Source organism: Mastomys coucha, unplaced genomic scaffold, assembly GCF_008632895.1.
Source record: "Mastomys coucha isolate ucsf_1 unplaced genomic scaffold, UCSF_Mcou_1 pScaffold23, whole genome shotgun sequence".
In the NCBI taxonomy this organism is placed as follows: domain Eukaryota; kingdom Metazoa; phylum Chordata; class Mammalia; order Rodentia; family Muridae; genus Mastomys; species Mastomys coucha.
In genome coordinates, this window is record NW_022196906.1 from 107,802,457 (window position 1) to 107,818,010 (window position 15,554).

General features: G+C 41.3%; 1 protein-coding gene across 28 annotated transcripts in view; it reads left to right on the top strand.

Annotated features, from left to right (window-relative positions):
• Window positions 1-15,554, top strand: part of Clasp2 (cytoplasmic linker associated protein 2) — a 193,168-nt gene that overhangs the window by 122,646 nt on the left and 54,968 nt on the right. For 10 of the 28 annotated variants that reach the window (XM_031343849.1, XM_031343850.1, XM_031343853.1 and 7 more), the window contains 5 exons: window positions 2,287-2,310; window positions 4,012-4,029; window positions 6,162-6,263; window positions 12,628-12,798; window positions 14,394-14,501. In XM_031343849.1, the coding sequence (XP_031199709.1) occupies window positions 2,287-2,310; window positions 4,012-4,029; window positions 6,162-6,263; window positions 12,628-12,798; window positions 14,394-14,501 (423 nt within the window). Of the gene's footprint in view, window positions 1-2,286; window positions 2,311-4,011; window positions 4,030-6,161; window positions 6,264-6,522; window positions 6,550-9,247; window positions 9,275-12,627; window positions 12,799-14,393; window positions 14,502-15,554 lie in introns of all 28 variants that reach the window. The other 18 variants (XM_031343842.1, XM_031343843.1, XM_031343845.1 and 15 more) reach the window with 6 other exon arrangements.

The following is a 15,554-nucleotide window of genomic DNA, read 5'->3' on the forward strand; positions in this document are numbered from 1 at the left end:
AGTGAAGAGTAGATCCCCTCATTGTCTCGCCTCAGCACAGCTGTGAAGGTGGCAAGGAGGGTTCTGTCAGCCGAATGAAATGAAGGAAAACGTAAAAGGGGGTGGGGGAGGAAGAAAAGGAAGAAAAAGAAGGAGGAGCCTTGCATGCCTTTAATCTCAGTACTGAGGAAGCCAGGGTTCCTGGCTTTGAGTTCTGAGCCAGCCAGGGGTACATAAGGAGACACTGTTACAATAAAATAAAAGGAAGTAAAAACAGGATTGGGACGATGGCTCTCAGCATGTAAAAGCACTTGCTGTACAAGTGTAAGGATATGAGTTAAGATTTGAGCACTTACCTAAAACCTGGGCATGGCAGCACACAGCCCACTCTGTCTTCATGACCTCCTTCAACCCTATGCTCATGTGATTGGTGGCTTCTGCCTTACTTCTGTATTGAGCCTTGTTTATCATGTCTAAACTTAAGAATTCAGAATGAGTATGTCTTTTTTTTTTTTTTCAAACACTTCCTGTATTTAGTTTTCCTGCTAAGTACTGAGATCTGGAAATTCTGTACTTAGAGATTTTTCAGTTTATTGGTATGCTGCTGAGAAATAAGGGGCTAAAGATTTGTTGACTTTCATGCACTGACTTGAACTTGCTGTGAGACTTCAAACTCACAATGTTTAGGAAACAGTTGAAATGAAATGGGTATAGGAAGAAAAGGTAACATTAAATTCCAGACAGTCTCTAGTGCTGTTGCCACTGCTTAATTTGCTTTTGTTTTTTTTTTTTAAAGCACTGAATTCTGTGGCACAAAGGCAGCCTGTGTGTTTTGAAATTTACCTGTTAGCTTTTGTATAGGAAAGTTAGTGTCACACAAAATGGCCAGGGTGTGTGTGTGTGTGTGTGTGTGTGTGTGTGTGTGTTTATGTTGAAGGTATACTCATGATAAAATGCTTTCCTAGCATACATAAGTATTCTTAATAAAGGGTTTATGGAACTGCCTGAATGGAAAAGAAAAAGCCGGTTAGATAAAAGTCAAATTTTGGTTGGTTGTAGAAGAAATTGGCTCTGGAATCTACAAATTCGCCATCTTGATGGCCAAGAAAAAATTAAAGGGCTCTTATGTCCTCTCAGCTCTGGCACTTTCCTCCTCCTCCTTGTTTGAGATCGTTGTCTGTACACCAAGGTGGTTGGTTAGCTTAGGAAGAAAGGAGTGCAAGGATGAAGAGAGTGTCCTGGTGCAGCTCCTACAGAAGCTGTGCAGTGGCCTGCAGTGAGCCCAGCTGGGAGGCAGCCTGTGAAAGTGCAGCAGTTTTCCTGAGCCAGGGTAGGAGGAAATGGAGGGCGGGGAGTAGATTCATGAATGGTATTTGCAGTATCAGGTGAGTATTCAGAAGAGTGTCAATTAGAAGATTGTAACTGCCTGAGAATTCTTGGTCCAAGAAGTGTCTAAAGGTTTTGAATAGTCTTGAGTACAAGAGAAGGGACATTGTTAGACGTGGCATATCCACAATTTGGGGCTTATGGGTGAGGTTTGTTAGAGTGGAAGGCTGCACAGCAGAAGCAGTAGGTCTAACCTCAAGGGCTAATGTGTGCTTTGTAGTTCTCACCCTCGGAGCTAGGCTTGGGGAGAAAGACGCCTTCCTCTCCTATGAAATGCTACAACATGTCAACCAGTTAAGACTTCTAGTCCAGGGGTGGAGTAGGGAGAGGGGGCTGGTCATATTGGCCCTTCGCTTTCTCAGCAAGCCACAATTATCAAAATTCCAGACATCCAGAAGAAAGTTGATGCTCACTCACCACAAATCATACTGTTTGCATATGGCTCAGGCAGATTGCTATGGCAGTCAAGAGCTGTCACGTAACCTTGTTATCATGGGGGGTAAGGTTGGAGATGGTCATCGCACACAGGACCTTCAGAAGAGCAACAGCAGCCACACATGGTCGTGCATAGCTGGGACTGCAGCACTCTGGAGGCTGGGACAGGAGGATTGTGACATGTGGGCCTCAAAAACGATAGCATTGCCAGTCCTACTATGCTAACTTTCTTGTGGCAGATATTAAAGGCCTGGTCCTCAGTGGTACCACCTTATCACAAGCTGTGTGGGCTTTCTCTAGGAACCTGTGGGACAGGGGCAGATTTTTACCCAGACGTGTGATATAGGAGCTGAAAGTGTAAAGGAAAGATGGGACCTGGCACAGTGAGCCTAGCAAGTCAGTTGTCTTTTAAACTATAGGGGTTATGAAGTCTTTTCTCTAATATACTGAGTTTTCCTCTGTTCTTTGCTTGCTCTTTCATCAAAGAGGATACTTCTGACAAGATGGATGGTAAGACTTTTATAATTCTTTTCCGCATTTCTACTGGGTCCTTGTTGATTCTTTTATGATATTTATCAAGAACTTCATGTGAAATGACTGCAGGGCCCCAGCTTGGATTTTGAGTTGCTTTTATCCATTTTGGATTTCCTGTGGGGTTTTTTTTGTTGTTGTTGTTGTTTTTTGTTTTTTGTTGTTTTGTTTTTGGAACTTAAGTCAGTTACTTAAAATAGTTCAAATGAACCCTGAAAAATAGGCCTCATATTTTTAATTTCTTATTTCTTTTTATAGTACTGGATTCAGAAGGAGGAAAGGAGTCTCTTAAGTCTCTGTTTTAACATGTTAGTTACCAACTAGAGAGGGACAGGGAAGGATGTCTCACAGTTCACAGGTTTATTTAAAATTGATTGCAAGTTGCACATACAGAGTTTTTAAACTAGCATTTAATTTAAACTGAAGTTTAAGCTTTATCTTTGAAATACTGTTGTTCAAATTATTGCAGCTTGTCTCTGGCTGCTTTGCTCTAGCCACAGATCTGTGCCTTGTCTTGTCGGACACTAGAGAAGCCACGGTCACAGCACTCTGTTCCCTGTCAGGGCCAATGGTGTCCGCTGGAGGGCTGAGCTTCGTTAAAGGGTTTGTTCAAAGAAAAGAAATGGAAGCAAAACACCTTTTCTCTTAATTATTACATAAACTCTACAAATTAACCTCAATTTTTTTCTATTTTAATGAAATGGAAGCTTTATTTAATCTCTGGTTAGGAACTATTTTTTTTTCGTATCTCCATTTTAAAGTATTTCATAATTAAGACTTTTGAATGGAAACGACAGCCATCAGGAGGGGGTTTCTTTCTGAGCCCTTAGACGTCCTTGAACCTCTTTATATTGCTGGAGCACTTAGGAAAGTTTTCACTTACCAATCAGTGTTTTTCTTGTTTGGGTCAGAATTAAAACCCTTTCTGAGGCATCCTCTGGTATCTGATACGTTACTCCCTCTCTGTTCAACCCTTCATCTGGCCAGACAGTGGTGGCGCAGGCCTTTAATCCCAGCACTTGGGAGGCAGAGACAGGCGGATTTCTGAGTTTGAGGTCAGCTAGGGCTACACAGAGAAACCCTGTCTCGGGGGCGGGGGGGGGCAAAAAACCAACCAACCCTTCATCTGACAGTGTCGCTCTCTGGGTGAGTTCTGGCGGCTTTCACACTTGTGTATTTTCTGTAGACTTCACGCACTCTGGTCACACAGCAGTTGAGTGCCGTGCTTAGGTCCCTGGATGTGTCTGTGCTCTGACAAAAATGTTGGGCATGTGTGGCCGAGGTCATGGATTTGATTTCTGTTTCTCTCCGGCTCCCTTATGGGAGCCTTTTGAAAGTGAAGAGGATATAGTTCTGCTTTAGAGAGTCTATATAAACCTTTATTTTCAAGGAAAAGTAATCAGAGGTCATCGTTCTTAAGTAATTGATTTCTCGGAATTTTTCCACCCTTCCAAAATTTAAGAATTTTGCTATTTTTAGTTTTCTGGCTTGCACTTTTTTGGTGTGAACTGTGAATTGAATTGTCAGAATATTTTTTCTTATTTGAATGTTTTCAAGGCTAAAGCCGATCTGACTAAAGTTACATTCTGTTTTCGCCTTTGCAGATGAATCTTGGGGGAGGGGACTGTAAGGTAGCACTTTCAGAATTTGTTGAAATACTGTTTTATCTCTCTTATTTAGGAACAGCATCTGATGATGGTAAGAAGTAAACGCTTTGTTAGTAACAGTGACCCTCCACCTCACAGTTTCATTGGTAGTATGCACTGAAACTAAAACAGGCTAATTTACCTGCAGACCCTTCTCATTTGCCAGCTGTGGTAGCTTTTGCATTCTATATTTTGGTTGTGTTCATTGCGTGTAAAACTTTTTCTAATTCTTTATCATGCCGTTTTGCTTTATATCCTGGATCATCTCATGCTAGAAAAACGTTATTGCTTAACATATTTAATAATATCTAGTATATAATTCCATTTTTCCCAGTAATGACAACAGCAATGTTTCTTTTTTTTTCCTTCTTTTTCTTTTTTTCTTTCTTTCTTTTTTTTTTTTTAATGTTAATGCTAGGTTATTTCTGCTTCTTAGGAATGCTGCTTTATCATTGGACAGTGAAAACTTTTATTTCATCTATTTTGAAATATATCTTTTAATTTTTTGAATCAGTGACTACAGAATTGGTCTCTGATTCAAGTTCAGTTTAAGAATATAACTACTTGCTACATATACTTTTCTGAGTCAGTTCACATTAAAAGAAATATTCCTTCTGAGTTTGTAGAAATGAAAATAATTCAATTTTTGTATTTATCCTTCCTGAAGACTATCTCATTAAAACCTTTTGTTTATTTTAACCCCATTTTTTCCCTAAGTTTGACACGAACATTTTCTTGAGTATAAAACCAAACGCATGTAATTGGTTTTGTTTTTATATTAACTGTGATGTGCTTGAAATAGTTTTAAGTTTAAATTGGATTGCTCTAAAAAGTAAAAAGTATGCTAGTTTTGATACTGAAAATGAATGGCAGCTTACTTCAGTACTTTGAACTTAAAGTGTTAGTATGTGGCTAGAATGTAGGTGGATTCTTTATTCCAAGGTAATCATTCAGATTCTCTGCACTGTTCTTGAGTTATGAGGAAATTATGACCTGCCCAGAGCAGACTCCTGAAGCTGAGGGCTCTGCACTGTGGGCTCCTGAGGCCTTGCTGGAGAGCTCTCTTGGTGTCTGATTCACTTCCAGCTCCCACCGCTCCTCTGACCTCACCCAGTCAAATCCAGCCCTCCTCTTCAGCACCTGCTTTTATAATCAGGATGGTCAAATTAGTCACTTTTGGGATTCCCTCAAATTGTACCTCTTAATTTACAAAGATTCTAAATGCTTTTTTTCCCTTCTGTGTTCAACATCATGTGATCTACTTGAGAGTGTTGCTGGAGAGCCCCAGAGCACCTAGCAGTGGGGATTTGACTGTCACTCATGTTTACTACTGGCACCTTACTCAGACACCTTAGTGCAGGTGCTCGAGAAAGGGCCTGCTTGGGTGGTAAGCATCTTTAATCAGGCATATCTCAGTGGGTTTGAGGCCAGCCTGGTCTACAATGTGAGTTCCAGCAGTACCAGAGATCCTTCCCCATACCCCTAACCAAAACGGAACAAAACCAAACCTCTGGAAATAGAGTGAAGATATTTGTAGTGTGGTTTTCAGTGGCAGGTGAGATGGAGGAGGAGGATAAAGGAAGGATCTAGGAAGAAGAGAAATAAAAAGGTGACGGCTGATGGCAGCTCCGCAGCCTCTTTGGAAGTCCACTGCCCATCAGGGAGATTGCTCACACTTTTATCTCCTGAAGCTGTGGAGGATATTTGAGGACAGTCCTAACTTTCTAGAAACAAACTTTTTTTTTTTGCTTTTGTTTTGTGTTCTTGTCTTTTGAGGATCTCACGTAGACCAGGCTGGTCTCAAACTCAAAGAGATCCTCCTGCCTCTGCCTCCCACGTTCTAGGATCAAAGGTGTGTGCCACCATGCCTGGTGATTTTATTCTTCCATAGTACATATATAAAGAAGTATACACCCGGGCTTGGTGGTAATAGATTGTGGTCCCAGATGCTTGGAACCTAAGGCAGGAGAATCTCCTAAGCCACAGAATCCCAGATAAGCCTAGGGGAGACGCCATCTCAGAAAGCAAACTCCAGACTGTACTGTTAAATTCTTAAGAGAAATAGACCAGTAATGGCTCCCTTACTTCAGAATTTTAAAATATTTGAAAATACTGCAAGTCCCCCGTCTTAATACTAATACTATTATAGGAAGTGTTTTAATTGTGTAAATATTTGTTCCTCAGGTCGGGTGAGAGCCAAGCTTTCTACACCGCTTGTTGCTGTGGGAAATGCCAAGACAGACTCTAGAGGGAGAAGCCGGACAAAAATGGTGTCTCAGTCCCAGCGTACGTACTGCTCATGAGCCTTCCCTGCTGCATCCGACTAGGGTGGATGTCTCTCTTAGATTACGTACTGCTCATGAGCCTTCCCTGTTGCGTTCCACTAGGGTGGATGTCTCTTAGATTACGTACTGCTCATGAGCCTTCCCTGCGGCGTCCCACTAGGGTGGATGCGTCTCTTAGATTACTGTTAGGCCAGTGGATACATTCAAAGCGGATTCAAAAAGCTACAAGCCACATACTGAGTTCTTGTTCTGTACTTTAGGTTCATCATCACCTGACAAAAATGAAGGTATTTTTTTCAATGTTTTGGGTCAGTTGTTGTGCATGTTTGGGCTTGGTTTATTTTTGTATTTTTGTTTTTTGAGTGGGTGTTGTCTTGTGTTTGTGTTATCAGGGCCACATCATTGATCTCTACCACTTAGCAGGAAATCTTCATATTATACAGATGTTTGCATGAAAATATTTTCAATACAAATCTTTTAAGTCAAGGTTCACATTCTACTCAGAAACTTGCAGGCGTAGACAATTGTGCCTTTTAGATGCAAGATAGTCATCAGCATTAACACCAGGTCTGTGTCTGTCTGACAGATAACGACAGAAAGTGGATCTTATTCTCCCCAAATTTGTTACAACATCTGACAGAAAGTGGATCTTATTCTCCCCAAATTTGTTACAACATCTCAAAATTTGGCTAGTATTTTGGGCAAATGACTATTGTCTCATCATGGGGGAAAAATAGGCTGAAATAGCTACTTGAGATAAATTTCATGGGAAATTTATTCTGACATTTCATTGCTCACTGAGTTCCTTATGGGAACAATTAAAAAGCACACTCCTAGGCTGAGGTAGACGCACGGTTTGTGTCTGTCTGTCTGTCCCCACAAGTACCCAGGGAATGCATCTTAGCTGCAGTGGTTTCTTGCTCCCTCTCTAGCCACAGACTGTCCTCAGCACTCTCTAAGACCAGGCAGTTTTCTAAGGAAGTGAAGAATAGGTCCTTTATAACCTAATTATCCTGAGGAAGGCTGGGCTCCACGGTGACTGTCAGGTTGTACATGTCCTCTTTACTTTTCTTAATCTGGCTCCTGCATCTTGGGATCAGTGGAGACAAGTAAAGCTCAGAAACATGAGGACACCTGAGTATGTGTGTTGCGGTGCCACCTCTTCCTGGCATTAGAATGTCTGGCAGAGAAACATTGGAAGCTTTTTGCAGGAGTCCTAAAATAAGCAGAAAGATTTGGCATAATTTGTTTCAGAATGAAGACAACTCACAAACAGCTAGAATAGCGCACAGTTCTGCAAGGCAAGGGCTTTCTCTGGCAGATCAAAAGAGGTGATGATTCTACATTCTCCTGTGGGTCTGTGCCTGTGGAGTGCTCCTAGAGAACATGGATTAGCAGTGTGCCCTCCTGTGGGTCTGTGCCTGTGGAGTGCTCCTAGAGAACATGGATTAGCAGTGCGCCCTCCTGTGGGTCTGTGCCTGTGGAGTGCTCCTAGAGAACATGGATTAGCAGTGCACCTTCCCTTCCCCTCCTCAGCACAGCCTGGGAGCTAGTTAAGATACAGGGTCTTGTGTACAACCAGAGTCAGACCGTCAACTGCTCTGGGGTAAAGTAAAGTTTGCAGGCTTTGGACCTGTGTTGTCCAAATTGCAGTCCTGGCTCTTCGAGGTTCCTGTATATTTCTGTACCCACCTGTAAAAGGAGGAGGAGAATACTGTCTACCTCATGGGATTGTCGTGAGCATTGAGTGGTTCAGCATATTTGATGCAGTTAAAACAATATGTACCCTACAGTAGGTACCATGAATTATCTGACAAGATTATCCTTCTGATTATTCATAATAAAATGAAAACTGAATTTTATGATGCTGTTACGTGTTTTTATACCTTGATATTTTTACTGTCCTCATGAAACAGAAATAAAAACTGAAGTTAGGATGTTTAAAACATAAAGGGAAATACAGATAATCTCAAATTGTCTATGCTAGGATTTCAAGTTAAAACTTAATTGTGAGATAATTGTTATTTTCTGACTTCTTGGCCTTTGTTGGGACCCTCTTTTTCAATCATTGCAACTTCAGATCACTCTAGTGAAAGATAGGATTATGTTACAGTTGCCTAGTTAAACCTCATAGGACTTTAAGGTCTAGAGATTTTCCCACTATAAAATCACTATAAAATAAATTTTATTTATTTGCTTACTTGTTTATTTGAATAAGTATGTGTCCATTCCAGATTCTTTTATTAAAAAGATGTGTGATTTGTATGCAAGTTTCTTCACAGCTTATTTGCACAGGGGTCCTCCTGTGCCTTCCATCCTCATTGTAGTGACTCATTATGGGTGCATGGTACTTCCATGGTTTTGTATTGTCATCTAGAAAGACAGAGAATCTCTTGGATCAAAGCAGGTGTGCTCAGGCTCACCAGAATAAAGCAAGCAGAGCTAATGGAGAGACTTGTAGATTAAGGAAGAACTATGTCCTCACTCTGATGGTAGAGACTGGTTGTGTGCAGGTGACTATACAGCCTGCCAGGAAGCTCTCTTTCCTCCCCTACTTCTTGCTTTTCTGTGAATCTTAAGAAAGATGAAATTCTTAGCTTTTTCATCTCCATTTTCTTCAGCTATAAGATGTGGTATTTGTTCCTATATCTAATTTTAAATTAAATGTTTAAAGTAAAATTGTAAACATTTAACAACTTGGATCCCATAATGGATAACCTGAGGAATGTGCATTGGCTTCTGCAGTTTCCTCTCATCTGCTTTGGACATGAGTGTCAGCTGTAAGACTGTTATGTGTACTGCTTTGTGACAGACATTTTTTAAAGTTTGCTCTTTTTTGCTTAGGTTTGTTTTTTTGTTTTGTTTTGTTTTCCTGAGAACTGACTAAAGCTTTGTTATTTTTCACCTGCCATCCATTTTAAAACTGCTTCTCCCCTTTCCGTGGATTATAACCCTTACCCTAATTCTGCCTTTACACTTGTTCAGGATCACAGTCTGCTAATACCATTGGTGGTAAGAATCTACAGACTTTATGTGTGCACCTCTTGTTTGGTCACCTATTCTCATCAACAAGAATGAGTTCTATTCAGCAGAAACTCTTACTACATAATATTCAACCATTCTGTGACAACATTAGAGAAAAAACTACGAGTCAGGAGTTGTCTTTGGCCTGTCTTTCTAATACCATGAAAGCTCTAAAAATTTTGAAATTATCCAAGTTGACTCTACAGATATAAATATTGAGAGGAACCTATAGTAACATTTTGATATGTTACAATACAACAGAAAATACTTATTCAAATTGAAGTTTTGCTGAGGCGTTTCTGTTCATGTTATTCTCTGGGGTGAACATGCCCTTTTCTTCAACTCGGGTTCTGTACTAGAGAAAGAGCCTCAGCATTTAAAGTAGAAATGACTCCAAACGAGCTGTAGGCACTGGAAATGCCTCATTCTTTAGATGGTCAAAGGATAATGGAGAAGAGAGGACAGTTGTACATGAAATGAACACTGCAATCTTCCTCCCTTAAGGTGAGGGAATGTGTGAGCTTAAATATCTAGAGAGTGAACTTGCACAGTTTCATCAACTCAGTACATGCAAAGTAGAAAGAAAGTCCATGTGCTCCTGGATTGCACCTTCCTGTCTGCTGAATAGACCCACATTTCAAAGCGTTTGTCCACTTCGTACCCCAGTACCCCACCCACACACGTTTATGACTGATTTTAGCAGAATGCAGACTGTATGCTCTCAGTTCATTATAGTTTTTATGTCATTGAGCGTTTCTCATAACTCCCATCGGCCTTTCGTGCATTGTAAGTTTGTGGCATGTTGGGTGTTTGGGTATTTTTGTGTGTATGTTTAGTTTACATATTGCATGGAGAAAATAGGTGCCTCAGTAATACGTCAAAGAAGAAGAGAGAAACCAGATTTGAAGAAGCTTCACCTGCAACATCATGAAACTTTCAAACAATCATTTTAAAATAGACTTGAGTAATTTCCCTACTCAATCAGTAATTTATTAATTTCACAGGAAGCAATGCTTCTTCATTTTATAATATTGCTATCCCCGGTGGAATACATTTCATTTTGTGTACTGAAAATATTTAAAAACTAACCAAGGATATGAATTGAACTAAGTAAATGATGCCCGGAAAATGTAACCATAATATAATAGCAGGTCACAGCTTACTTGTCCATGTTTGTTAACCTCCACTGAATAGCAAAAACAGGAGCTTTTACAGCTACTGTTTTTAGAAGTTCCCAAGAACTTGTTAAAGCTACTTTAAGACAGCTGGCTACGATTAGAAATGGCATCTTCCATAAGAGAGCTAAGATAGTCCTCTAAAGCCCTCTGAAATTCCTGCCTGGTATACTCTGCCAGTTTTGCTTTTTTGATGGGTGGTTTTGGTTTTGGTTTTTGTGGGATTTATTTTTGGTTTTGGTTTTTGGGGTCTTTTGGTTTTGGGGTTTTGTTTTTGTTTTTGTTTTTAATTTGGTTTCTCTATGTAGCCCTGGCTGTCCTGGACTTGCTCTGTAGACCAGGCTGGCCTCAAACTCACAGAGATCCACCTGCCTCTGCTTCCTAAGTGCTGAGATTAAAGGGGTACACCAGCACTGCCTAACACACAGTGCCATTTTTGATAGCCAGTATTCATTCCCATTGGCATGTGAGTCTTGAATCTCCTGGGTAGAAATGAGACACCGTTGAGTGTGTCACCTAAGAGTGGACAGTGTGAGTAGTGACTCTTAGCAGTGTAGTAAAATTGGGTAAAAAAGAGACAACTTTTCCCCAGAAGATTTAATTAAATGCAAGTTTTCTAAAATATTGACATTCAGTGGAGTGTCTGGCTCATTTTTTTAATTAAGTATACACATAAAACACTTTGATTAACAAAGTGATCTCTCTTAAAAAGGTAGCCTTTGTGTTTTTAGTTTAAAAATGGATTTCTTTCTGGGTATGGTATTACATACCTACCACCCTAGCATGTGGGATGTGCAGGCAGGGAGATTGCTTCAAATGCCAGAGCAACCTAAGGTATACAAGAAAGCCCTATCTACAAATTCATTCTTAACCCTGACTAAGCCATACCCAGACCTCTGTGAGGTAATCTAGCTCTCCTCTCTCCTCTCTAACCATAGCTCTGACTCTGCAAAGCTTCCCTCTTAGTTCTGGTCTACCAGAACTAAGAGCTTGGTATCCTAGAATGTGGCCAATCAAGAGCCCTCTGCCTTCAACTAGCAAAAATAAATTTCTCTTCTCAGCTGGCCCAATTTAGTCAGCACTTAATTTAAATTTAGTGTTTTTCTTTATTTTTGACAATTTCATCCACTGTTTACAATTTGTCTTAGCCATACAATCTCCCTACCTTTCTCCCCTGATCCTCTTTATTGTCCCCCTTTACTTTATGTCCCTAAAAAAAAAAAAAAAAAAAAACCACAACAACAAAAATCTTGCTGAGTCCAAATAATGCTACCTGTACGTGCAAGGATGTGGGGAGGCACTGTGCCCTTTTAGGGGCCACACCACGGGCAATGGGGGGGGAAGCTACCTTCCCCACTAGCCATCAACTGACAAAAACTCTTGAAGTGGGAATGGGGCCTCCTGAGCCTTCTCCTTCCATGCATGCTGGAATATTAACTGAACAAATCAGGTGTAACCAAAGCTGTGAGGTAATGAATATAGTAGTTATGTCATAACCCCCAAACCATATTTCACAACACTGTTTCCCCCAACCCCTTACGTTCTTTCCATAACTCCTTCTGCAGTGTTTCCTGAGCCTTGGTGTAGGGGCCTTAATAAAGAAGTCCCATTTAGAGCTGAGCGCTCAACAGTTATGGATTCTGAGCTCTTTGTCTACTTAAAAAAAGAACCCTCTCTGACCAGATTTGAAAGCAGCACAGTTTTAATTTTATAAAAATTAAAAATATGAATTGCACCAGATGACCATGCCCATTCAGTGATTTCATGAGGCAAACTATTTTAAGAAAAAGCAAATTGTCACTGTCTGTTCAAGACAGAAATAGTAGCAGTAATAGAACTAAGAGTTTCCATCCTTCTAAGTATTGCTTTCCCACAGAGCACCTAAGCCTCAGGAAACACACTGTCAAATATGGGATTGTTCTGGGGATCTCTTTACTGTTTGTCTTAACAATCCCAGTAGTATTGCCATTATCAAGCATATGATTGAGGTGGCTTATTCCTCAGTGCTGGCATACACCGCGCATTTGCCCTCAGCAGGTTATGTTTGTATATAAATCTCAGTCCATTTCTTTGATCTTAGAACCTGCCATGATATCACAATCTTCTCGTATCTTTCAGGTTACCTTGAAATGAATGTTTGCATATTTTTATGTGTTTCCTGTTTAGCTGGCAGCCGCTCTGGGTCTCCAGGAAGAGTTTTAAGCACAACAGCTCTCTCTACTGTGAGCTCTGGTGCTCAACGTGTCCTGGTCAGTTCAGCTTCAGCACAGAAGAGAAGCAAGATACCAAGAAGCCAAGGCTGCAGCAGAGAAGCCAGCCCATCTAGGCTTTCAGTGGGTAAGAATCTGCAGTGCCACCTTTGGCCTCCTTGAAAGTTCAAGGAGAATTAAAGTCTAGGTTGCTGAAGTGTATGGTATGAATTGCATCTTGAAACTGTAAGAACTTTGAAAGGGGGCCTAACCTTGTGAAGCCCAAGGTGGCTGTGTTTGTCTCATCAGCTTTAGTCCATATTCTAACTCTCATACCTTTCTATTGTATTAGAGCTAGCTACCAGCTTCATTTTTACTTGAAGTTGAAGCATGGCTCCGTGGGAAAGAGTGCTTGCTGCTCTGCATAGGATCTGAGTTTGGTTCCTGCCATCATCTTACACATTGGGCAGCTAGAAGCCTCCTGCAGCTCCCAGCTCCTCTGTAGGCTCGCACACATGTGACGCACACTTCCACAGACACACATATTACACGTTAGGCAGCTAGAAGCCTCCTGCAGCTCCCAGCCCCTCTGTAGGCACTCTCACACATGTGACGCACACTTCCACAGACACACACACACACACACAAGTAATCTTTTTTTAAGTTGTAATGTTTGGGCATAGTGACTGATGCTTGAGCATACTATCTAATCAGGCAAAGACAGATGATGATGAATTTTAAGTCAGCCTGGGCTACATAGCAAGACACATACATATTATTTTAAAGCCCAAAATGAAGATTTATACAAAGTATTAAGAGTAAAGTTTGCTGCTAGACACAACCTACCGTGACCCCACTTCTTCTAACAGTACACTAAGTTCTGCGGTGTGGAAGCAACTGCCCCCACTGCTCTGAGCCCTGCTGGTCGTTCGAGTCAGGCCCCATCAGCTGTTCTGTGTCTGCAGTGAGGCGTCCCTAGGTGTTCTCCCAGCAATTTCTCACGTTTTGTCTATTTTGAAATTTTATAAAAGAGCCATATTCCCTTCTCATATCTTTAGTGACATGGTCCTTTCAGGAAGACTCATGCTCTGTGGAGCATCTTTTGTGGGCTATGGCCTGGTGCCCTAGCTCAGCCGTCACTCAGAAACTCCTTCCCACCACTTTCCTGGCTTGGATGGACTCATCCTTGGATCATCTCTTTATTATTATTATTATTTACTCATTTGCTTTGCTTCATACACATTCTCAAGCTCCTTAGAAATGGTTTAGGAGTCAGGTTTTTATAGCTTCATAAGCATGTCATCATTCAGCTAAACTTCCTGTAGGCCTACGGACCTGGAATTGAGGTCCTTGCGACACCAGGGGTCTCTGGACTTTCGTCCTCACTACTGTGCTTCTTTTTGTTTTCCAGACATTATTAGATTCTTTATTATTACCTTCAGTTAGTACTCTCAGATTCTTTTGGCTTTTTAAAATCTGTATTTGTATTTTGTGGGTTTTTTATAAGGAGTGGAAAAGACATATACACTGAAAGCTTCATAGTTAAGACTAACCTGGGCTTCATGGGTCCAAGGACTCAGTCTGAAAGGAGAAAATAATAAAAGTAATTTATTTTTAATCCCAAAACAGACGAGCTTGTTATTAATCAGTTCTTTAAAAAAAAAAAAAAAAGAAAAGAAAAGATAAAGAAAACTAAATTTTTGCCTTCTGTTTTCTCTTGCTGTGCTGCTGCCATCCTGTCAGCCCGGAGCAGCCGTATTCCCCGGCCAAGTGTGAGTCAAGGCTGTAGCCGGGAAGCTAGCCGAGAGAGCAGCAGGGACACGAGTCCGGTCCGCTCTTTCCAGCCGCTAGGTGAGTGTCTGAGCGGGTGGAGGCACGCTGCTTCCCTAGTGAGTGAGCACTCACTGGCTGAAACCGCCAGTTCTGGGATGAGTGCTCCTCATGAGCTGAGAGCCCAAAGGTAATGCCACTGCCTTTGTATCTTACCTCAAGTGAGCAAGCCAGTCATTATAAAAATGGATTGCTGTCATAATCAAGTCAGTGTCACACAGATGTAAATTCAGAATATTGAATTTCATTTCTTCACTACAGAAACTGGGTCAGGATGACAAACCAAACCAGCCTGTCTACACACTGGTCTCCCAGAAGAGAAATGAAAGGAAGATTGAATTATAACATGTGAGAGAGAGAGGCAGACAGACAGGCAGAGGTGATATCCAGAGGGACCTTTTAAAGGCTATGCATGTCTTATAGGGAAAAAATGCAATTCATAGCAATAGTGGTATGCCCTATACCTGCTGGAATTCATAGCAACAGTGGTATGCCCTGTACCTGCTGGAATTTAGCAACAATGAAGTGCCCTGTACCTGCTGGAATTCAGAGCAACAGTGGTATGCCCTGTCCCTGCTCGTGCTAATGGCTGCTGACATAAGCTGCTGGCACTGAGTTGCTGAAAGGCAGGCTGGAGGAACACCTTATTTTCAGTATTTCTCCTTTTTTTTTTTTTTATAAAAGGTGAGGAAACAGGAAAGATTGATGGTAAGACAGGAATGAGGGTGTTCTGCCCTTTAGACTACTTCCTGCTGTTCAGGAGGTGACGATGATGACGTCTTTGGCTACCCAAGAAAACCGGGGTGGTAACCAATTTCCAGGAGAGTTGGCTGTTTCAGTGTCCAGGCTCTGTGGGACCATCTGGGGCTAGGAAAGTGCCAGCCTGGTCAAATCCGCCTGTGAGACTGGATACTCAGTGCCAGCCGCTTTCAAGCTGTCCAGGATGCAGATCTTGAGGGTTTTACCAGGACCTGGCAGGATGCTGGAACACAGAGATGTGTTAGGGAAGAAGATGAAGCTAAAGAGTTGAGGGGAAATTGTTTTTCTTGGCTGTACAATTGAAACTTGTAGGCC